This window comes from Loxodonta africana, chromosome 20 (assembly GCF_030014295.1).
Source record: "Loxodonta africana isolate mLoxAfr1 chromosome 20, mLoxAfr1.hap2, whole genome shotgun sequence".
NCBI lineage: Eukaryota > Metazoa > Chordata > Mammalia > Proboscidea > Elephantidae > Loxodonta > Loxodonta africana.
Window position 1 is genome coordinate 56,771,274 of NC_087361.1, and position 22,774 is coordinate 56,794,047.

General features: G+C 44.4%; 2 protein-coding genes across 5 annotated transcripts in view; both read left to right on the plus strand.

Annotated features, from left to right (window-relative positions):
• Positions 1–12,455: 12,455 nt before the first annotated feature.
• The window catches only part of SLC5A3 (solute carrier family 5 member 3), a 33,475-nt gene continuing 23,156 nt past the window's right edge, over positions 12,456–22,774 (plus strand). Inside the window, exon 1 of one of the 3 annotated variants that reach the window (XM_023548431.2) lies at positions 12,456–12,587. The gene's annotated coding sequence lies outside the window, so the exon portion shown is untranslated. Of the gene's footprint in view, positions 12,588–12,932; positions 13,051–22,774 lie in introns of those variants that run through there. The other 2 variants (XM_023548433.2, XM_023548432.2) reach the window with 2 other exon arrangements.
• Positions 12,739–22,774, plus strand: part of MRPS6 (mitochondrial ribosomal protein S6) — a 68,029-nt gene continuing 57,993 nt past the window's right edge. The window contains exon 1 of one of the 2 annotated variants that reach the window (XM_064273222.1): positions 12,739–13,037. In XM_064273222.1, coding sequence (XP_064129292.1) covers positions 12,943–13,037 — 95 coding nt within the window. In that variant the 5' untranslated portion in view covers positions 12,739–12,942. The remainder of the gene's footprint in view (positions 13,038–22,774) is intronic. The other variant, XM_064273223.1, reaches the window with a different exon arrangement.

Here is a 22,774-nt window from a genome sequence, read left to right on the forward strand (position 1 = left end):
CAGTGGAGCTTCCATACTGACAGACTAGAAAGGAAGGTCTGGAAATCTCCTTCCAAAAATTAGCCAACGAAAACCTTATGTATCAGAAGAGAATATTGTCTGATATAGTGCTGGAAGGTGAGCTCCCTAAGTGGGAAGGCACTATACAGTAGCTCCAACAATGGGCAAACCTACCAATGATCATGAAGATGACATAGGCCAGGCAACATTTCCTTTTGTTGTTTATAAGGTTGCCATGAGTTGGAGCCAACTTGAGTGCAACTAACAACAGTTTAGAGCAATAAAAGATATCATCTCAGCTTATCAGAAGTTTACAATCTTGTTATGAAGATTTATGAAGATAAAACATCCTGAGAAGAAATACTAATAAACTGAATTTATAATATAAGCCTTGTAAGTTAGGAACTGAGGAAATAGTAAACGAGGGCATGACCAGTACAAAGGAAAGTTAGTCCAGAACGTTTCTTGGAGAAGGAACCCAGGAGCCATTGTGGACACTTGCCTTGCTAGCTGCCCTTCACACATCTCATCAGTCCTCAGTTCCTACGAATTCCATCTCCAACACTTCTTCTTTCAGTCTTTCGAAGAGATGCCCTCTTGGGCCGGCTGCAATGCCCTCTAAGGTGGTCTCTGCGTGTACACTAGGGCCCCTTGAGTTCATGCAGGCCCCAGCCTTAAAACCCCTTCATGTGCTAAGCAGGTCCTGCATGGCCTGGCCCTTGCCAACCCCTCTGGCTCACCCTAAGGCCCCCATCCCCCCAGTTTATTTTGTGGGGTCCTCCCTTGAGCCTTTGTTTAGCTCCTTACCCAGGGGAGCCTGGGCCCCTGAAGATTCCCACAGCAGTTGTTTCATCCACCTACAACCCTCTTGAGCTTGTGGCCTTTGTTCTTTTTACTAAATTTAAAACATTTCCATATGTGTTCTGGATTTTGCGGTTGAGGAGAAAGAACATACAGCTGTTTAATGCCTCCAACATTATTGACCTTTGTCTTAGTTACCTAGAGCTGCTGTAACAAAAGTGCCATAAGTGGGCAGATTTATAGAGCAGGAATTTATTGTCTCACAGTTTTGGAAGCTAGGAGGCTGAATTCAGAGCATTGTCAGGGCCGGATATTGCTCTGTCTGCTCTAGAAGACCATTCGTTCTTTGTCCCTCTCAGCTTCTGCCAGACCTGAGCGTTTCTTGTCCTTCCTTGGCTTGTAGACTGAGTGTCCTCCCACCCCATGTGTCTGTGCTCCATTTTTATACAGCACCACTCAGGAGGGATTCAGTTTAGGACACACCCTACTCCAGTATGGCCTCGTTAACAAAAGAAAGCCCCTATTTCCAAACAGGGTCGCATTCATAGGTCAGGGGGTAGGACTTCAACATATCTTTTTGGGGGACAAAATTTAACATTCCACAACAGCACTTAACATTAAGAAGGCTCGAGGCCCTAGACAGGCTACTGGGGACACTTTATTTTGACTTTTTAAAGTCATAGAGTTAAAATAATCTGTAAGTATTTCTTTCCTAAAAATGATATTGTGATAAACATGACATATCATAAACCTCATATCATTTTTTTGCAGGGGAGACTGAGGCAGGGGTGAAAGTAGGGAAACCTTAGATTTGGCCAACCCTTGCTTTACCTTTTTATTTTTTTCTACTTCTTATAAATCAGGCTCAAGTTTGAATCTAAATAAAAACTAAACCAAACTCGTTGCTGCCGAGTTGATTTCAACTCATAGCAACCCTATAGCATAGAGTAGGACTGCTCCATAGGGTTTCCAAGGAGCAGCTGGTGGATTCCAACTGCCGGTCTTTTTGGTTAGCAGCCAAGCCCTTAACCACTGCACTACCAGGGCTTCAGTTTGAACCTGTTGTTGTTAGGCGCCGTTGAGTCTTGTCCGACTCATAGCAACCCTATGTACCACATAACGAAACACTGCCTGGTCCTCTGCCATGCTTGCAATTGTTGTTATGCTTGAGCCCATTCTTTTGTATATTCAGTATTCTTCACCAACACCACAATTCAAATTCTTCTTCGGTCTTCCTTATTCATTGTCCAGCTTTTACATGCATATGATGTGATTGAAAATACCATGGCTTGGGTGAGGCGCACCCTAGCCTTCAAAGTGACATCTTTGCTTTTCAACACTTTAAAGAGGTCCTTTGCAGCAGATTTGCCCAATGCAATGAGTCTTTTGATTTCTTGACTGCTGCTTCCATGGGTGTTGGTTGTGGATCCAAGTAAAATGAAATCCTTGACAGCTTCAATCTTTTCTCCGTTTATCATGATGTTGCTCATTGGTCCAGTCGTGAGGGTTTTTGTTTTCTTTATGTTGAGGTATAATCCATACTGAAGGCTGTGGTCTTTGATCTTCATTAGTAAATGCTTCAAGTCCTCTTCACTTTCAGCAAGCACAGTAGTTCATCTGCATAATGCAGGTTGTTGATGAGACTTCCTGCAATCCTGATGCCCCATTCTTCTTCATATAGTCCAGCTTCTAGGATTATTTGCTCAGCATACAGATTAAATAGGTAAGGTGAAAGGACACAACGCTGACACACACCTTTCCTGGCTTTAAACCACTCAGTAGCCCCTTGTTCCATCCGAACAACTGCCTCTTGATCTATGTAAAGGTTCCTCATGAGCACAATTAAGTGTTCTGGAATTCCCATTCTTCACAATGTTATCCATAATTTGTTGTGATCCACACAGTTGAAAGCCTTTGCATAGTCAATAAAACACAGGTAAACGTCTTTCTGGTATTCTCTGCTTTCAGCCAGGATCCATCTGACATCAGCAATGATATCTCTGGTTCCACATCCTCTTCTGAATCCGGCCTGAATTTCTGGCAGTTCCTTGTTGATATACTGCTGCAGCCGCTTTTGAAAGATCTTCACCAAAATTTTGCTTGCATGTGATATTAATGATGTTGTTCTATAATTTCTGCATTCAGTAGGCTCACCTTTCTTGGGAATAGGAATAAATATGCATCTCTTTCATTCGGTTGGCCAGGTAGCTATCTTCCAAATTTCTTGGCATAGACGAGTGAGCACCTCCAGCGCTGCATCCGTTTGTTGAAACGTCTCGATATTCCATCGATTCCTGGAGCCTTGTTTTTTGTCAAAGCCTTGGGTGCAGCTTGGACTTCTTCCTTCAGTACCATCAGTTCCTGATCATATGCTACCTCTTGCAACAGTTGAACCATGACCAATTCTTTTTGGTATAATTACTCTGTGTATCCCTTCCATCTTCTTCAGATGCTTCCTGTGTCATTAAATATTTTCCCTATAGAATCCTTCAGTATTGCGACTCGAGGCTTGAATTTTTTTTCAGTTCTTTCAGCTTGAGAAATGCTGAGCATGTTCTTCCCGTTTGATTTTCTATCTCCAGGTCTTTGCACATGTCATCATAATACTTTACTGTGTCTTCTCCAGACAGCCTTTGAAATCTTCTGCTCAACTCTTTTACTTCATCATTTCTTCCTTTTGCTTTAGCTGCTCGACGTTCAAGAGCAAGTCTCAGAGTCTCTTCTGATATCCATTTAGGTCTTTTCTTTCTTGGCTGTCTTTTTAATGACCTCTTGCTTTCTTCTTGTATGATGTCCTTTATGTCATTCCACAACTTGACTAGTCTTTGGTCATTAGTGTTCAATGCATCAAATCTATTTTTTTTTTAATAATTTTTATTGTGCTCTAAGTGTAAGTTTACAAATTAAGTCAGTCTCTCATATATAAACTTATATACACCTTACTACATACTCCCACTTACTCTCCCCGTAATGAGTCAGCCCGCTTCCTCGTTCCAGTCACTCCTTTCGTGACCATTTTGCCAGTTTCTAACCCCCTCTACCCTCCCATCTCCCCTCAAGACAGGAGATGCCAACATAGTCTCAAGTGTCCACCTGATACAAGTAGCTCACTTCTCATGAGCATCTCTCTCCAACCCATTGTCCAGTCCAATCCATGTCTGATGAGTTGTCTTCGGGAATGGTTCCTGTCCTGGGCCAACAGGTTTGGGGACCATGATGGCCGGGATTCTTCTAGTCTCAGTCAGACCATTAAGTCTGGTCTTTTTATGAGAATTTGGGGTCTGCATCCCATTGTTCTCCTGCTCCCTCAGGGGTGCTCTGTTGTGCTCCCTGTCAGGGCAGTCATCGGTTGTAGCCAGGCACCATCTAGTTCTTCTGGTCTCAGGATGATGTAAGTCTCTAGTTCATGTGGCTCTTTATGTCTCTTGGGCTCATAATTACCTTGTGACCTTGCTGTTCTTCATTCTGCTTTGATCCGGGTGGGCTGAGACCAATTGATGCATCTTAGATGGCCTCTTGTTGGCATTTAAGACCCCAGACACCAGACTTCAAAGTCGGATGCAGAATGTTTTCTTAATAGAATTTATTTTGCCAGTTGACTTAGATGTCCCCTGAAGCCATAGTCCCCAAACCCTCGTCCTTGCTCCGCTGACCTTCAAAGCATTCAATTTATTCAGGAAACTTTTTTGCTTTTGGTCCAGTCCAGCTGAGCTGACCTTCCCTGTATTGAGTGTTGCCCTTCCCTTCACCTAAAGTAGTTCTTATCTACTACCTAATCAGTAAATAATCCTCTCCCACTGTCCCCTCCCCCCTCTTGTAACCACAAAAGAACGTGTTCTTCTCAGTTTAAACTATTTCTCAAGATCTTATAATACTGATCTTATACAATATTTGTCCTCTTGCATCTAATTTCACTCAGCATAATGCCTTCCAGGTTTCTCCATGTTATGAAATGTTTCACAGATTCATCACTGTTCTTTATCGATGTGTAGTATTCCATTGTGTGAATATACCATAATTTATTTATCCATTCATCCGTTGATGGACACCTTGGTTGCTTCCAGCTTTTTGCTATTGTAAACAGTGCTACCATAAACATGGGTGTGCATATAACTGTTTGTGTAAAGGCTCTTATTTCTCTAGGATATATTCTGAGGAGTGGGATTTCTGGGTTGTATAGTAGTTCCATTTCTAACTGTTTAAGGAAACACCAAATAGATTTCCAAAGTGGTTGTACCATTTTATATTCCCACCAGCAGTGTATAAGAGTCCCAGTCTCTCCAACATTTATTATTTTGTGTTTTTTGGATTAATGCCAGCCTTGTTGGGTGAGATGGACTCTCATTGTGGTTTTAATTTGCACTTCTCTAATGGCTAATGATCGAGAGCATTTTCTCATGTATCTGTTAGCTGCCTGAATATCTCCTTTAGAGAAGTGCATGTTCATATCCTTTGCCCAATTTTTAATTGGGTTGTTTGTCTTTTTGCGGTTGAGTTTTAACAGAATCGTACAGATTTTAGAGATCAGGCGCTGGTCGGAGATGTCATAGCTGAAAATTTTTTCCCAATACGTAGGTAGTCTTTTTATTCTTTTGGTGAAGTCTTCAGATGAGCACAGGTGTTTGATTTTTAGGAGCTCCCAGTTATCTGGTTTCTCTTTGTCATTTTTAGTAATGTTTTGTATTCTGTTTATGCCTTGTATTAGGGCTCCTAAGGTTGTCCCTATTTTTTCTTCCATGATCATTATCGTTTTAGTCTTTATGTTTAGGTCTTTGATCCACTTGGAGTTACTTTTTGTGCATGGTGTGAGGTATGGGTCTTGTTTCATTTTTTTGCAAATGGATATCCAGTTAAGCCAGCACCATTTGTTAAAAAGACTATCTTTTCCCCAATTAACTGACACTGGGCCTTTGTCAAATATCAGCTGCTCATATGTGGATGGATTTATATCTGGGTTCTCAGTTCTGTTCCATTGGTCTATGTGCCTGTTGTTGTACCAGTACCAGGCTGTTTTGACTACTGTGGCTGTATGATATGTTCTAAAATCAGGTAGAGGGAGGCCTCCCACTTTCTTCTTCTTTCAAATCTATTCTTGAGATGGTCTCCAAATTCAGGGGGATATACTCAAAGTCATACTTTGGCTCTTGTCTCTTGTCAACTTGTTCTAATTTTCTTCAGTTTCAACTTGAATTTGCATATGAGCAATTGATGGTCTATTCCACAGTCGGCCCCTGGCCTTGTTCTGATGATATTGAGCTTTTCCATCATCTCTTTCCACAGATGTAGTCGATTTGATCCCTGTGTATTCCACCTGGCAAGGTCCATATGTACAGTCGCCATTGATGGTGGTGAAAAAAGGTATTTGCAATGGAAAAGTCATTGGTTTTGCAAAACTCTATCATGTGATCTCCAGCATCATTTCTATCACCAAGGCCATATTTTCCAACTCCTGATCCTTCTTTGTTTCCAACTTTCGCATTCCAATCACCAGTAATTATCAATGCATCCTGATTGCATGTTCGATCAATTTCAGACTGGAGAAGCTGGTAAGAATCTTCAGTTTACTCATCTTTGGCTTTAGTGGTTGGTGCATAAATTTGGTGCATAAATAGTTGTATAAACTGGTCTTCCTTGTAGGCATATGGATATTATCCTATCACTGACAGGGTTGTACTTCAGGATAGATCTTGAAATGTTCTTTTTGACTATGAATGCAATGCCATTCCTCTTTAAGTTGTCATTCCCAACGTAGTAGACTGTACGATTGTGCGATTCAAAATGGCCAATACCAGTCCATTTCAGCTCACTAATGCCTAGGATGTCGATCTTTATGCATTCTATCTCATTTTTGCACCTAGCTGATAAAAAAAAAAAATTGGAAATTGATGGATTAAAAGATATAGAAAATGTTTAAAGAGATCCCCAAATGCCTGTCCTCAGAACATACGTTCCATAGAGTATTTCATTCTGCACGGAACACAACCAATAACAGATTTAAGCTGAGCTAGATAAAAATTAGTCTAGGAAGGACGTAGAGTCTTGCTGAAGAGAAAAAAGAATCAAGGGCAGACCAAACCAAAAAACTGAACCCGCTGCTGCCGAGTTGATTCAGACTCAAAGCAACCCTAGGCCAAATGGGTCTGAAGGGCGGGGTAGGGTGTGTGTGTAGGGGCTTTAGAAAATGCCATTGGGTTTATTGGTGAAACATCTAAAAAATGATATAAGTTTGAAATGACCTGGGTCTGGGCCATTTACTGAGGAACAAAGATACACAGTTAGCAGCCAGGCAGAGAAAGAGGGATTTATAGATAGAGGTGCTGGAAGCAGTTCGCTAGCAGATAATCAGAACTTCAGAACACAGGATGTTGCATTCACGGGGGATGCATCCATTGGTGGCACTAAAACAGGTATCATAGCACGTGGCACATGGACAGGACCAAAAACAAACAAAAAATACCAGACACGTTGCTATTGAGTTGATTTCGACTCGTATTGACCCTATACACAGAGCAGGACTGTCCCATAGAGTTTCCATGGAGTGGCTGGTGGATTTGAACTGCCGACCTTTTGGTTAGCAGCCAAGCTCTTAACCGCTGTGCCACCAGAGCTCCAGATAGGGCATCAAACCTAAAAACCCAAACCTGTTGCTGTCAAGTCGATTTCGACTCATAGTGACCCTATAGGACAGAGTAGAACTGCCCCATAAAGTTGCCAAGGAGCGCCTCGTAGATTCTAACTAACTACCTTTTGGTTAGCAGATGTAGCTCTTAAACACTATGCCACCAGGGTTTCCATAGCGACCCTAGAATCTGGTAAATGAGGTTTTTTTTTTTTCTCTGAGTTGATCCAGCCCCAGGGTATAGGGCCTATGATAAATAATTCACCCTGTTTTCTTATCAGTTTCCTTACCTACAGATGGGGAGATCACCCATTTTATACACTTTCTACTTCCCACCTGTACTGTTAGGGTAGACTGGGATCCTGGCGGAAAAGATCAATACGAAGTTCCCCAGAGCCAAACTCCCATGCCCTCAGGTGCCAGAAATTGGGTCATGAGAGGTCCTGTCTTAAATCCATGCTGGTGAAACTCTTCCTTGCTTTGGAAGAACAGCTGCCTTCAGGCATGAGAAAAAGGAGCCAGGAAAGAGGACCAAGGAGGCAGAGGAGAGCCCTGAGAATGTAGGGTCATGGACACCAAAGAAAGACCCTCAAGGATACAGAGGGGTCACTGAGAATGATGCCTGGGAAACAGCCACTGGATGGACAATAGCTGCCAGTAGTGTTGGCACGGAGGGACAGACTACATAGGCAGGTTCCACACTGTTGGAGAAATGAGGCTGTAGGATGAAACGGAGAGGAATGACAAGTTGAGAGGACAACAGGGCCAAGATAAGACTTTTTTCTAGCTAGGAGAGACCTGTGAATGATGGAAGGAAGAGCCTGTGCAGAGGGAGAGCTTGGGTGGTCTAGGAACAACCATGGTGTTTTCTTTCGTGTCATGTGCATGTCTGTTGTCTCATGTGCATGTGAAAGCTGGACGGTGACTAAGGAAGACCGAAGAATTGACGCCTTTGAATTACAGTGTTGGCAAAGAATATTGTATATTCCATGGACTGCCAGAAGAACGAACAAATCTGTGGAAGAAGTATAGCTCCTTAGAAGTAAAGATGGTGAGACTTGGTCTTGGTTTACTTTGGACACATTATCAGGAAAGACCAATCCCTAGGAAAGTACATCATGTTTGATATAGTGGCGGCTCAGTGATGAAGAGGGAAACCCTCCATGAGATGAATTGACATGGTGGCTGCAACAATGGGCTTAAATATGCCAACAATTGTGAGTATGGGCAGGACCTGGCAATGTTTCATTCCATTGCATATAATGTTGCGATGAGTCGTAGTCCACTCATGGCAGTGAAAAACGGAGGACCAGTAATACAGGCGCTGGCAGTAGGGACTGCAGTCACAAAGGGGGGAGCACAGAGCAGGGCCTCTGTAACTGTTTGTGGATGGACCGATGATAGTTGCTCGGTTTGCACTGGCTAGTGAACATATTGAGGTACAGCGTGGTGTTGGGGCTAAGTGTGCAGGTTCTGAGTTCTGTGTGTTTTGGGGCAAGTTATCGAATATCTCTCAAGTCTCATTTTCCTCATCTGTGATAATACCCATCCTTGTGGCGAGAATTAAATGCTAACACATGCGAAGTACTTTGAATGGTCCCTGGCACATAGCAAGAGTTCCAGACCTGCTAGATCCAGTGACAGAAATAACTGCCATCTTTGAGAATGGATGATCTTGCCTGGACTCAACTTTAAGTCTCATTATAAAAATACAGCGTATTAATTTCCTAGAACAAAACACCATAACCAGGATGGCTTCAAAGGGCAGAAGTTTATTGTCTCAGAGTTCTAAAGGCTAGAAATCCAAATTCAGGATGTTGGAAGGACCATGCTTCCTCTAAAGTCTCTAGGGGAAGGACCTGCCTTGTCTCTCCCAACTTCTGGTATACCCAGGTGTTGCCTAGAGTTCCTTGGGTTATAGAAGAACTATCTTCATCTAGCTTGACTTCCCTCTGTGTCTCTTATCTTTTATAAGGACCCCAATCACATTGGATTAGGACTCACCTACTTCAGTAGGACTTCATGGTAACTGACAATGTATTTAAAGACCCTATTTCCAAACAAGCTCACCTTCACAGATTCGGGATGGTGGTTAGGACTTCAACACATCTTTCTGAGGACACGGTTCAATCCTATAAAATAAAGGTGATAAAACTGACTCAGGGCACACCCTAAAGTTACTTTTTAAAAATAGGACCAGATTTCAACTTCTGTTCTTTTTTTCTTTCCTATTCCCCCTGGCTCTCCTCCCCCCTCCCCGAAAACTTACTTGACAATTATCAAAATTTCTGGTTAATTAAATCCTAAACATATACTATATTAAAGGTTTTGGAGACTGTGAGAGTTACAGAATAAAAATTTTAAACTAATGTACTAAATCTTACAGCAATGTTTTATAATTCTAAATGCTGACTATATATAACCCAGTGCCATAAAGTTGATTCCAACTCATAGCAACCCTGTAGGACAGAGTAGAACTGCCCCATAGAGTTTCCAAGGAGCGCCTGGCAGATTCGAACTGCTGATCCTTTAGGTTAGCAGCCGTAGCACTTAACCACTACACCACCAGGGTTTCCTGACTATACACAGTACGTGTGAGTTGGGTGAATTTACATTTGTTGTTAGAATTAGAAGACACTAAATTTGTAGAAATTTTTAAGAAATAGTGTTTTATTTACGAAGCCACTGGTATTTTGGTGCTGTGCTTTCTTTAAAAAGAGTTTGAGGGAGAAAATCAGGGGAGCTGCTCTCCCTCTCTCTTCCGGAAGAAGTGGGATGAGCTCATGGGTGGGCCACGGGATTTGGAGGGTTTGGGGGTGTGACTCTGATTCTAGCCAGACATAGTGCAACTAGGCTAATTTCCTTATCCACTCGTCAGGTGAGAGGGAGGGTTAGAGGAAGCCAGCTCCTCACTCGTCCCTGGGCATCAGGGCAAAGGGCTAGAGCTTTTGAGAGGAAATGCTAAAAGCTGAAGTTGGTTCATGGTATGCCGTCGCATAGTACCGTGAGGTCGTATTTTCTCGTTCCTGAGCTGGACACGTGGCTGTCAACAGGAGGGACAGTTGAAGTAGGGACCATTTCCTGGGGAATCTGTAATTAACTTCTGAAGGTCCAGAAATTCCTGGTTTTCTTATTATTTATAGTATGCTAGTTACTGGGTAGTCTTTTTAACCAAAGGTAAAATTAGCTGACACTAACCAGGTATTGGGCTAATACTGTGTGGTTTCTGTTTGGAAGAACACGGGCTATGGAAAATTCCAAGAATAGAAAATGCTAAAAGCCCAGTTATCACAGAAAAGCTTGTGTTCAAACTATCCTCCTGTTTTGAGGGGAATGTAAGGTAGGAGATGTGGAATGGTAAGGCTCTTTGGATGAGGTGATGTTGGGATACCCGGAAAACCCACTGAATAACACCTTGATTACAGAATTGGAGGCTGGAAATAACGGCTGGTGGCTAACAGGTTCTGCCCTTGGATGGTCTGGGTCCAAATTTTGTCTCAATTACTTACTATTTGTGTGATGTGGACTAGTAACACAACTTTTGCATGCTTATATTTCCTAATCCCTGAAGTGAGGTTGGAGTCTCTGGGTGGTGCAAAGAGTTAAGTGCTCTGCTACTAACCGAAAGGTTGGTGGTTCAGGTACACCAGAGGTACCTTGGAAGAAAGGCCTGGTGATCTGCATCTGAAAGGTCACAGCAGTTTCTACTCCCTAACACATGGGGGTTGCCGCCATGAGCTCAAATCAACCAACCCCACACAATTTTTTTGTGTGTGTGAGGCTGTTGGTGGTGCCGGATACATAGCCAGTGCTCATTAAGGACCCTGATGGTGCAGTGGTTTAGAGCTTGGCTTCTAACCGAAAGGTCGGCAAACCCACGGACGTTCCTTGGAAACCCTAGGGGGCAGTTCTACTCTGTCCTATAGGGTAGCGGAGTCGGAATCCACCCAAAGCAACGGGTTTGGTTTTCTCTGTTGTCGTTAAGGCACTCTGAAGAGGACGAACGTCTCACTTACAGACCCCTTTCCTGGGACAAATGAAGGGCCACAGTCTTAGGGGCCCAATCTCTAAAGTGAGGAGCTGGTGAAAACTGCATTTAGCACACTTAGTGCCGGGAGGACACAGCCAGCTGCGGAGGCAGAAATGAGCCCCTAGGGCGCGACGGAGGGCCGGGGAGCGCAGGATGAGACCCCCCCCTCCGCACTGGGGGTACTCCGATCACAAACGGTGGCTGAATGGCCTTCCAAGCACTCAGCTGATCCTGCAACGAACGCTGAACAAATATTTCAAAACTATCCGTTTGAGCCAAGTACCAGCCTGCCCTTGACAACCACACGTGGGTTGGGCCGGGCTGGCACCGCGGCGCCGCTCTGTGCAGGGCAAGCTCGGCTCTAGGCGTTAAGCGCACCGACTCCCTGTGAACGCGGGCGGCCCGTGAAGGCGGAGCCTACCCAAGGTCATGCAGCCGGCGAGCATGCAGCCGGTCTCGAACCCGCGGCGACCCCGAGGCATGCGCGCGCCCAGCTCGTCGGGGAAGCCGGGGCTGCGGGCGCACATGGCGCGGTCTGCAGCGGGCGCGTAGCGGAGCTCGGGGCCGCCGAGCCCCCGCACCGAAGAGTCGCCGGCGAGGGGCGCGCGCACGGGCGAGCCTCTCCGCACCCCAGCGCACGCGCATGTGCACCCGCCGCCCGGGAGGCGACGGAAAGCATGGAAAGTTCCAGAGGGTTCGAGAACCCTAGGTAGCGGGCGCAGCGCCGGGGGCGGGGCACTGCGACCTCCGCTGGTGGTGGTCACACGAGCCCGCGGCGCCGCTGTCCGTCCGCTGTGGCCCAGTCGAGGGTCCCCGCGGGGTCGGGCGCAGCAGGGCTCGGCGCTGTGGCGGGGGCGCGGCGGGGCCCCTTAAGGAGGGGGCGTGGTGCGGGGGCGTGCCCTCCAGGGGGCGTGCCGGGGGCGTGGCGCGCCGTCTGCGCAGCTGCCAGCGCCTTTAAGCCCGGCTCGCGCGGCCGCAGCCCGCTTTCTCTGCCCGGAGCCTTCCGGCCCAGCTTCCCGGCCTCTCCCGCGCTCCGCGTCGCCCTCGTTCGCGTCCCGGCCGGCTCGGAGCGGAGCCGCGGTGCGTTCGGGCATGCCCCGCTACGAGCTGGCTTTGATCCTGAAAGCCATGCGGCGGGTGAGTGACCTTCCCATCAGGCCCGCCTTCCCGCGCGTCCCCGCAGCCGCTAGGCCGCGCCGCCCGCCGGACCCCGGGCCTCCCCGCCGCCTGAGGGGCCGGTGGCGCGGGCGGCGGAGCGTCGCGGCCGGTGGGCCCGGCAGCTCGCGAAGCCGCGTCCGCGCTGTGGCCGCCGCCGCCTCCATTAAACCCTGTCTGACTTCTCTTTTTCTGACTTCAGCGACAGCCCTGCGGCGGGCGCCTTAGCCCAGGGCCGTCCGTCCGTCCGTCCGCCCGCGCGGCCGCTTTGCGCCTGGGGAAGCAGCGCGCCCCTGCTTTCGAATGCTCTTGAGGTGGGGCTCTCAGGTGTGGAGGGATGGCCCGACCTGCAGCCCGCTCCCGCCAGGTGACGGTGTGGCCGGCCGGCTGGTCCGCGAGCTTCGCCGCGAGCCCCCTTCCTCCCCGAATGCGGTAACGTAGTGTGGTGGGTGCCTTGTTTTGTGGGTTTTTTTGTTTTTTTTTTTTCCCGTTTTTTTCCAGGTGTAATAAAAGTTACTACGTCTGAACTTTGGAAGCGTCCCTTTCTCCAGTGCTAGAGGCGTGCACACGTTTTAGGTCTCAGTCGGGTTTGGGGTCAGTTTTGGAGAGGAGCTGTCCTAAAGCTTGGCTGGGCTTTAGCCTGGGATCGTGGTTCAGGCTCCACTGGGGGAAAGAAGCAGCAACCGAGCATGAGGAAATTGAGGGAAAGGTCTGTCGCATACCTCGTCCCTACAAACCAGCGCCCATGTATAGACCAGAGCCTGCTGATCAGGTCCAGAGACTGGCGGGGCTTACCGTGGTCCTCCGCTTCCTCTCCCTGCATTGGGAGAAGCTCAAATGGTATCGTTTAGCTTTTTGAGTATTCACCTTTTCCAGGCCCTCCTCACTCCTTACCGAGCTAAACCTTTAAATGGGATGGGAACCCGAAATAAAAAGCACCTTATTAAAAAGGGAAATGGTTTCAGCCCCCCACCCCACCCCTCATGCTTTTAAGGAGATGTTATAGACCCTGTTTTTGGAATATTTCTTTTGTATTACTTTCGTCCTAGGGTAACAGGTAACAGGTGATCACTAAGTAGCTTATAAAAGGCATACCAAAAAAAAAAAAACAAAAACTGTAGGCATAATATTTGTTTATTCTCTAAACTTAAAAAAATTTTTTTTTATTGTAAAAACATAAAGCAAAACATAGGCTATTCAGCTCCATAAACTTTTGAAATGGGAATGCCTCATTCTTTGTTTTTGGCATAGCTGGCTAAGTACATTGATTAGCATGGCTGCAGGTATATTGGTGGAATGTATTTCTTTTACCATGTTGTCTTTTTGAATCCTGCAACAGCCAGGACTCACACTCTTCGTGTGCAGCCCACATTTTTCACTCCAGTTCAGATAAGCCAAGCTGAGCAGTTTTGTAAAAATAATAATTCAGTACCTTCCTTGAAGTCCTGGCAAGAGGTGGGGGGAGGGGGGGTTGGAACCCTTAGAAAGCAGGTAATCCAGGTGAGCTTCTGACTCTGAGAAAAGGAGGCCCCACCTCGGCTGTGAACAGAATGTTGTAGCTGTGGTGGAGTTAAGTTGAGGCAGTCCTTGACCTAAATAAGATGCAGCAATCCAAGAAGAAAATCCTAGTGTTTTGTCCAAAACTTATCTTTAAGGAGGTTGTAAATGTGTAGCAAACACACAGATTTTCTGGTTTTGGGCAGTGTCACTTGCTTTCAATTTAGGAAAATTAGGTTCTAAAATAGGGTTCATACCTGGGGAAAACTGAATGAAAAAGTTAGCCCTGGGTTTGTTTAATTTAGAATGCCACAGTAAGCTTGCACACCTTTAGCAGGCTCTAGGGACTCCTCAGTCTCACCTGGAGCAGTTTGTCAGTCTGCCACAGGAAGGCTATTAGAATGCCTCTGTTCTAAGTTGCATGTTTTTGTACTTTCAGACTCTGAAAAGTGTACATCTGTGCCTGTAACGTGGTGGGTTATCTCTTCGCACCCCCAAAAATCATTTATGTGTCTTGGAATTGAAGAGATATTCTGTTTTAAGAGCCAGCACTTAAGCATACACGGAAGTTAAGATCTTGAGTGTAGTTTTCCCAGCTGTTTCTTGGACTCCCAGAGTCGTTTTCCTATGTTTCTTTTCTGTGGTACTCCGTATGCCTCAACAGCATTCCTGGCCTCCTTGGAGGGTGTTACCCCTCATTGTTTTATTTCCTTTGACTCCTAGCTTGCCTCCTTAAAATTGAGCGTACAAAGCGTTTAAATATAAAAGTTGGATATTGTGTTGAGGTTCTCACAGCATCTTCTTGTTTTGGAGACCCACTGCATTGTAGCAGAATCACTTTTGAGAGTCTGCACTAAAAATCTTTCCAGGCACAGTGCACAGAATGAGTCCTTGTTGAACTACACAGTGGTGTGTTGATGAGTCACTCAGAAGGTCTGGTGCTGTCATCTTCTCAGCTGGAGATTGGGAGCTCCCTGACCCACTGATAATGTCTCTGCTTTTGTTGCACTCCCAAGTTGTGCATTTATGAGTGTAGGAACGTATTTAGTCTCCCAAGAAGAAATTCATTTGCAGGTACTATTTAACTTGAATTTTATCTTAATCTGCGTATTTTAAATTCATCTTATTTCTATTTTTTCTCTGCTTTTAATTTAGCACGAAAAGTAGGTAAAAATGTGGTTAAATTCGGAACTAAGACTTTGATAGTCAAGTCATGAAAGTTTTGGAACCAGGCCTTTTTCAAATGGTTCTAGTCACCACCTTTATGGTGACTAGAGCCATTTGAAAAAGTAGTTGCCATTGCAGTCTTAAGATGTTATTGGTAGAAGAGTCTCCAGAATAAGAAAGGTCAAAGTCCTGCCTGATCAGGTAGCATTGGAAGAGTTCTGTTCACTCCTGGAAAACACAGTATTCAGAGGTAAATTGGAAGGACCTTGGGCTGCAGTCTCAGGCAGCCAGGCAAGTCCCGTCTCAATATGAGGAAGACCTTTTGTAACAACTGCAGAGGAAGTGGATGGCCTGTAGATGGTGAGTTCTCTTTCCACCTCCACCCTGTGCCTCAGCAGGGAAATGTGCAGGTAGATAGAGGAGGTAGCTGATTTTAGAAGTAGATTTTAAAGAAGGCACAAGCATCAAATGATTGGTATTTAATTTTATTTAGGTAAAAGATGGAATTGCCATTGCATGAGTGATTAAGCCACATACTGTGTAGAGGAACCTACAAAAAGCGGCGTAAACTTTGTAGACAGTATTGACACTTGTGGTGGGTACAGGAAGAGAAATTTTAAGGAGGAAAAACAAAACTCTGCAGTACATTTATGTTCTTTGGTTACTTAGTTTATGAAGAGTTTAATTGTCATTCTCCACTTGCCCAGACAGTGATCACAATTGGCATATTTGGAGTTGTGACAGTCCTGGGAAAATACTTGTTCCCAAAATCTTATTTCAGGAATTTTTACATGAGGAATTAAAGATTAATGGTTTAAGTAGTAGACAAATGCACGTGTGTACAATAAGAGCGTTGATATATACTATCGTACATATTTTTCTAATAGGAATAAAGGAAAAGGTAGCTCCTTTGGAAGTCTTAAGTACTTCCTCTTTTTAAAAAGATTCACAAGTTGCAGTTTTTATGTTTAATATTTCCATTTTATTTTTGATTTAGCTGAGAAGCAGATTATATTTTAAGAAAACTCACCAAAAGAGTTCTTTGTAGGTAGAGTTAAATAATGTAACCTGAGTTTAATAACTTGATAATTACAGGAATAGTGGTAATCCAGTTCATAAAAAGTAAAAGTCAAGTTTTCTCATTGTGTAGAAAAGAGTCTCTTTATTTCTCTTCATTCAGGTCTTTTTGATTAGAAAATGTGGCAAAAGTTTTGTAATTGTTCTGAAGGTAATACCTGCAAATATTTGCATTTTTGGTACATTTTGGAGACCAGCGTGCTAATGAACTTGTGCGTGGGATCGTAGGTCATTGGAGCTTGCTTGGTACTTTTTGATAACTAGGGAATACTGAAATTTCTGCTCTCAGGTGATGTCCCAAAACGTCATTGAAAATGGAAGCATCTTTGTTCTACCTGCCACACGGCTGTTTAAAGTAGGTACCCAATAATGAAAGGCTTTGAGCCTTGTGGGCAGTGCTCTATTTTCATTGGTATTAAAGTTTTCTTGGGTTACAGCTTATTGCTGCAGCAAGTGGTTGAAGAAGGAGTCCTGTTCCTGCCCCTGAGCTACAGCTAAAGTGTGAGAAGTGGCTTGGAGGGGGAAGGAGTCCTTCCTCAGCAGACATGGTTTGTATGTATGAAGATGCTCTTCAGGAGGTGATAGTCTGCGCTTTACTCTTGACGCATGCATTCAACGCTGATGTTTATAGGCTTTTAAAATTTAGATTATGTCTGGTATTTATATGAGATAGCTGTTCAATCTTTTCAGCTTTTAGGTTATAAAATCACCTTAGCCACGCTAGGACTTTGACAGTAGTCAGTGAGGGACATGTTCTAAAGTGATGCTCTTCATCTAGTGCCTTTGCGGTGGTCATGGTCCAGGCCTAACTTACCAGAAAGAAACCTGGAACTCAAGAGACGTGGGTAAATATCAAGGTGAAAGACAGGGTAGAGGGGACGATAAAACATGGTGTGATCATTGATTTTTTTGTAAAAAGCTTTTGCAGTTTATTTAAATATCAGAATTTCCTTAGTACACTTACTTACTGGCTTTGTGTTAGAATTCATTTCAAATATTCTTATGAGTTTATCTTTTCAAGGTAAGGAATTCCCCCTTTTTTTGGCAGAAGACACTATTCTTAACCAGTAGGAACCATATCAACACATGTAGTTATCCATTATTTAAGGAAACCGTAGTGAAGGAATTGCTCATGTGAATGGTAAGTTACTTTGTGTAAAGGAAAAGCTACCATCAGAGGTTTGGAGAAGGACAGGTGCATGCAGTTCTCTCGTCCTTGGGGCCGTTGACTTAGGGCATAGTCTGGCACGCTTGCTGGTCCACGGTCCACATCCACCTGACCTGCCAACTATGTTTCTATGGTCTGTGAGCTAAGAGATGAATTTACATTTTTAAATAGTTGGAAAAACATCAGAAGAAGAATAATACTTCATGACACGTGAAGAGCACAAGAAACTCAAATTTCAGTCTATAAATAGAGCTGTATTGGAAAACGGCTGTGCTGATTTTACGTTTACTCTCTGGTCCTTAACAGGAGAAATTTGTTGCCCTCTGGTTTAGAGTTCACAGACACATCATTTCCTAAGTTCAGTAGTTTCCTTGGCGTCTTACAGTGCTGTTCTCTGATTTTGATTCTTCTTTTCCCACCTCTTCATACTTCATCTTTGACCTTCATGTGGGTGGTTCGCCATTCTTGTAACAAGCTGAGAACTCTGGCATTTCCTCCTTTGTGAGGGTAGAGTCTCCGGGCTCTCCCCTGACGTTGCAAACTCATGTAACTTAGTTCTGTTTACGACTTCTCTATCTCCCGTCACCTGGGGCTGTGCACATCCTTTCCGCTCCTCTAGCCTCTTCTTTGTCCGAATTGAACTGCTCATGTTTCTTGCTTGGACTCTTGCAGGTTCGGTGTACTGCTCAGGAGAAGGTAGTTAATGCCCATAAATGTACTTCTCGGGGTGCAAAAAATAGATGCTCTTCCATTTGAGATACTGTAAGAGAATTATGTGGAGATGCATTTTTAATAAGGAAATAATACACAGCCTTGTATAGTAGTGGCTTCCTGACTGCTTCAGTGCCTTCCCATTCTAGTTGGTTGTGTCCACGCTGTCGCCAGGTTACAGTACACTTCAGAGCCGTTCAGAATGAAGCCTGCCATCCCCAAGCCTTCCCTGATCTGATCCAGCCTATTTTTCCCTGCAGTTCCCTCATTCTCTGTCCCATATGCCAAGTGAACAAAGCTGCAGATCTTGCAAATACCATTTCCTTTCACTTTCCTCAGTGACTCTGTCACAGGGCTCTCCTGCTTGGAATGCCTCCTTTCAACCTTGCCACATCACCTCCATGAAAACCTGCTTGCGGTTCTTGTCTGCTCACTTAGTACATTAAACAAATACTTGAGGACCTGCACTGTTGGAAATGCAAACTGTAATCTTTTGAACCTGTATTTTTCTGTCTTAGCACGTGGATTGCTTTCTGCCTTATAGTTAACTTATGAATGTGTCTCACCTCCTTTGCTGTGTGACATATTTTGAGAGTCAAGTCTTTCATTTTTGTCCTCTGCAGTGCTTGCATTGAAGGTAGGTGCTCACGCCGCTCCTTGTGGGGCTCTGTACTCTCTTCTGTCTCTCAAGCAGTTCTTTGATGTAATAGAGCGTGCTGACCTCTTGTGCTAGGAGGTTGCTTTAGTCTGGGCACTTGGCTCACACTGGGTGAGTTGTGTGCTTCACAGAAGTTGTGTTGGCTTCCAAGGCTCGTTCATGGCAGGTAGTCCTGTTTTTGTAATCATTTAAATATTGTAACTGATGAAATGAGTGCAAACTTTTCTCCCATGAAAATCAAGTTGGATGCTTTGGAAGGACTTGTTAAAGGTGAGTCACTAAAAGAATTGCGGCAGAATTAGGTGTGGCTGCAATAACCGTAAGGAAGAGTAACAGTCCAGAGAGTCTGTGCGTAGGCTTTTTTACAAGGGTCTCTTGAAGCTCTCCACGTCAGTGACGTTAGAAATTGCAGATGCCATGTTTATAGACGGGGTTGAGACCAGGCGGCAGTCATCAGCCCCAGTCCCTGAGCCCTTTGGCCCCACTTTAAGATTGGCAGATGAATGTACATTTATGTGCTAAACTTTAATGTTTAAGGTATGTATGTATGGCTTTGATTTCTCACTTGAGCTTTTATCCCTTTTTCTTACCTACTACTTTTGCATATGATTGTTTTGGGTATGAAGGCTTTTGCTTTGGTAAGTACTCTGATCCTTGTTTTCTCATTGAATGGAAGACAGGGAGATCCTGAATGAAGATGCTGGTTGTGTTATGGCGGAATAAACAAACAGTTGGCGTTGGGAGAGCAGAAAACTTTAGAGGCAGACCAGCCTGCTTTTGGTTCCTGTCACCTACTACCTAGGGATTTTGGATGAGTTCACCTTTTTAGATGTTCAATCTCTCATCAGTAAAATGAGAGTGATGAAGATAAAGTGGTAACATGGCCTTCCAGGTCAATTGTGCTGTTAAATTATTTTTGTGATCTTGGCCAAGTTACTGAACTTCAGTGCCCAGGTTTTCCTGTATTCCCACTTTATGGATAAAGTTCCACAAGGTGAACTTTATACGTTTAAATTCTCAGAATCTCAGACTGAATCAAACCTGGAATATTAGTACTTGCCCAATAAATATTTGCATTAGTGGACCTGATCCCTGCTGAGCAGCAGCTTGTGTGTTCATTAAGCAACGGCCAGCTTTTGCATCTATGAGGTGTAGTGTGTTTGCGGGATCTCATAACCTCCCAGCAGGTACCGGCCAGCTGCGCTCTGGGCCAACTCCTCATCCAGGACTAAATCCTTTGTGTCTGGGCTTTATCCTTTCCCATCCACCCTTACTAACTAGTACTCAGATTCCATTTGTTTTTAGGTGAGAAGACTGGGTATGGGGAAAATCCACTAAAAAGAGTTACTTTAGATAAGCTGTTAAGTGTGTTAAGGTGATTTGAGGCACAGGTGGGGAAAAACTTAGTTTCATTCTTAATTGCCAAATCGTTCAGTAGAATCAAGAGATCTGAGTCCAGTCAATTTCTGCTGCAGCATGGTTTTTTCACTTTAGTATTTTATTTTATTTTTGGTGCAGCAAAGTATTATAAAACTACATTTTTCCTTTTAACTGGTGATTTTAGGAGATTTGTCTCATTCTTATTGGTGCGTATTTTTATTAAGAATTCAAATAAAACAGCATTATTCCACACCATAGCATACGTTCCTGGGATGCTACTGATACGTTAGTAATTGTGTCGTAAGCCAGGAGGACCTGCATTTCACAAGAGCATATTTTTCCATGGACTTAACCGTCAGCCTTTTAAACCCAGCTTTTTATTTCAGGCTTCATTTCTTTGCCTTTTTTGGTACCTGATTATTACTGTTTTACCCGGAAGCTGCACACTAGGAGTGGGAGGTATTGGGAGGTATAGGGATTTGGACACCAGATGATGCTGACTTGGAAAGTGTGTGTGCATGTATGAAACGAGTGAATGAAAAAACAAGGATGTGACCAAGAGGAATAGCAATGCTGGTGACTCTTCAACCATTTCAACCTCTGTGAAAGAGATGGCAGAGTGAAGCGTGAATGTGTTCACGCCTTAGTAAAAGCTGTTTAACAGAGTTGCCTGAGGAATAGACAGGCTGTGTGTTGAATGCTTGGAGCTGCAGTGGTCCGGGTAAGTATGAATGGTTGTCCTTGGCCTCGGATGCTTTGTCACAGTTGGAGTGTTTAATTCAGACTGAAAGGAGGCTGGGTGGGTCCTGTGGCAAACGGAAATGCTGTGAGGTGGGAGGTGGGGAAGCATGGGTGCTCAGTACCCCCTTCAGCGTATTACTGCCAGGGAGCATGGGACCGGGTTTGCCAGCTTCTTTCTGCCCTTCCACCCCAAACCAGAAATCCAGATTTTTACAGGAAATCTGCTATTTAAGGTGTTGGGAACAAATTTAAAAACATTAAATTGCCGAGTGCATCTGTGGGGTCAGATGTAGCCTGTGGGATACCATTTTTAAATTTCTGAATTAGTTAATTAAGTTTAGCCATCCTTTAACCTCTTCTAGCCTTTAGGTGTTAGAAGTTGTTGCTCACGTGTTTACAAAACCCACCTTGTTAATTGGTCATTGATTTACAGTAGGACTAATAGCTACTCAGTAAATAGCAAACACCTCCAATTCTTAAAAGTAATAACTTCCGGTTTCAATTATGTGTGCCCGTTCAGACAGTAAGTACATAGAGACTTCAGAGGATTACACTGTGACTGGAGTACGACTCAGCAGTGTAAGCCGTCAGAAACCGGCATTGGCTTTTCCTTGGAATGCTGGGTGATTCCTTACTTTAATCACATGTTAAATCATGTTTGATATGCACCCATTGTACTCTTAGGAGTTTGAAATGCTACTACCAGGCAGAATGCTTTGTCTAGAAAAGGGCTTCTTGTTTTTGCTCAGGGTATATCTGTGAAGTTTGTATTAGTTTATAGTGTCCATGATCTTTGGAAACTGTGGAAAAATTTTAGATACGTTCAGAAAAAGGGAATGAATATTTTTGATCAGTCTACATGTTCCTGTAGAACGGAAGCCACGTTATTACTACCTTGAATCACTTTCCCTTTTCATCCTTCTCACCCGCTGTTTCCGCTCCAGATAACCAACAGCAAACTGCAAATAAAAGCCCAGCCCAGGTTTGTTCTTCCTTACCTTGCAGCCCAGGGTACCTTGCAGCCCAGGGTACCTTGCAGCCCAGGGAACCTTGCAGCCCGGGGTGCAGTTGACTTGTTTTGCTTCCCCTCCCCCTCCAATTATCTTTGCTCTCAGGATCAGCAGGCTTTTTACAGGGCTCCAGTTAAGGAGACCCCTAACTAGTTTGGGAAGACTTCAGTAGAGCTGGTGTAGATGAGAGCTTAGGAATGAAATTGTAAATAAAAGCATAGACTTAACCAAACCCTCTCTACCTGGTGGCATCGGTGCTCATAAACTGGTTCCTGCCAGCTTTCTAGATGGTAGTCGTAGCATCTCTCTCCCCCGGCTCCAGAATCAAGCATTCCTGGTTTTGTCTGTTCAGGCTTCAGTTTTCAAAGCGTTCTCCTTGATCCCTACCTGGCTGTTAAATGCTGTAACTTTGCCAGGTGAAGAAACCTGAGTGTAGCTATAACAGCCAGTATGAGAAAATTCTCATTGTGGCGAGCAGACCTGCACTGTGCTTACATTCCAGTTGTTGGGAAGATCCTGGTGTGAGAGCCACAGGCAGTCCCTTGCTTCTGTCAGAAGGACGGAGAGCCAAGCAAAGTCTCAGATATCTGCCCTGTTCTCGGTTTGCATTCGCGTGTCCTGTGCGCGAATCATGCATATAAAACATCCGTTTAACACTGGTTTTGAATCACTTCGGTAGGGCCTTTGCCAGGCATATGTTACAGAGACGGTGTCCTCATTTTGTGTGTGTGTGTGTTTTTAACGTGTGACTGTTAAGTAA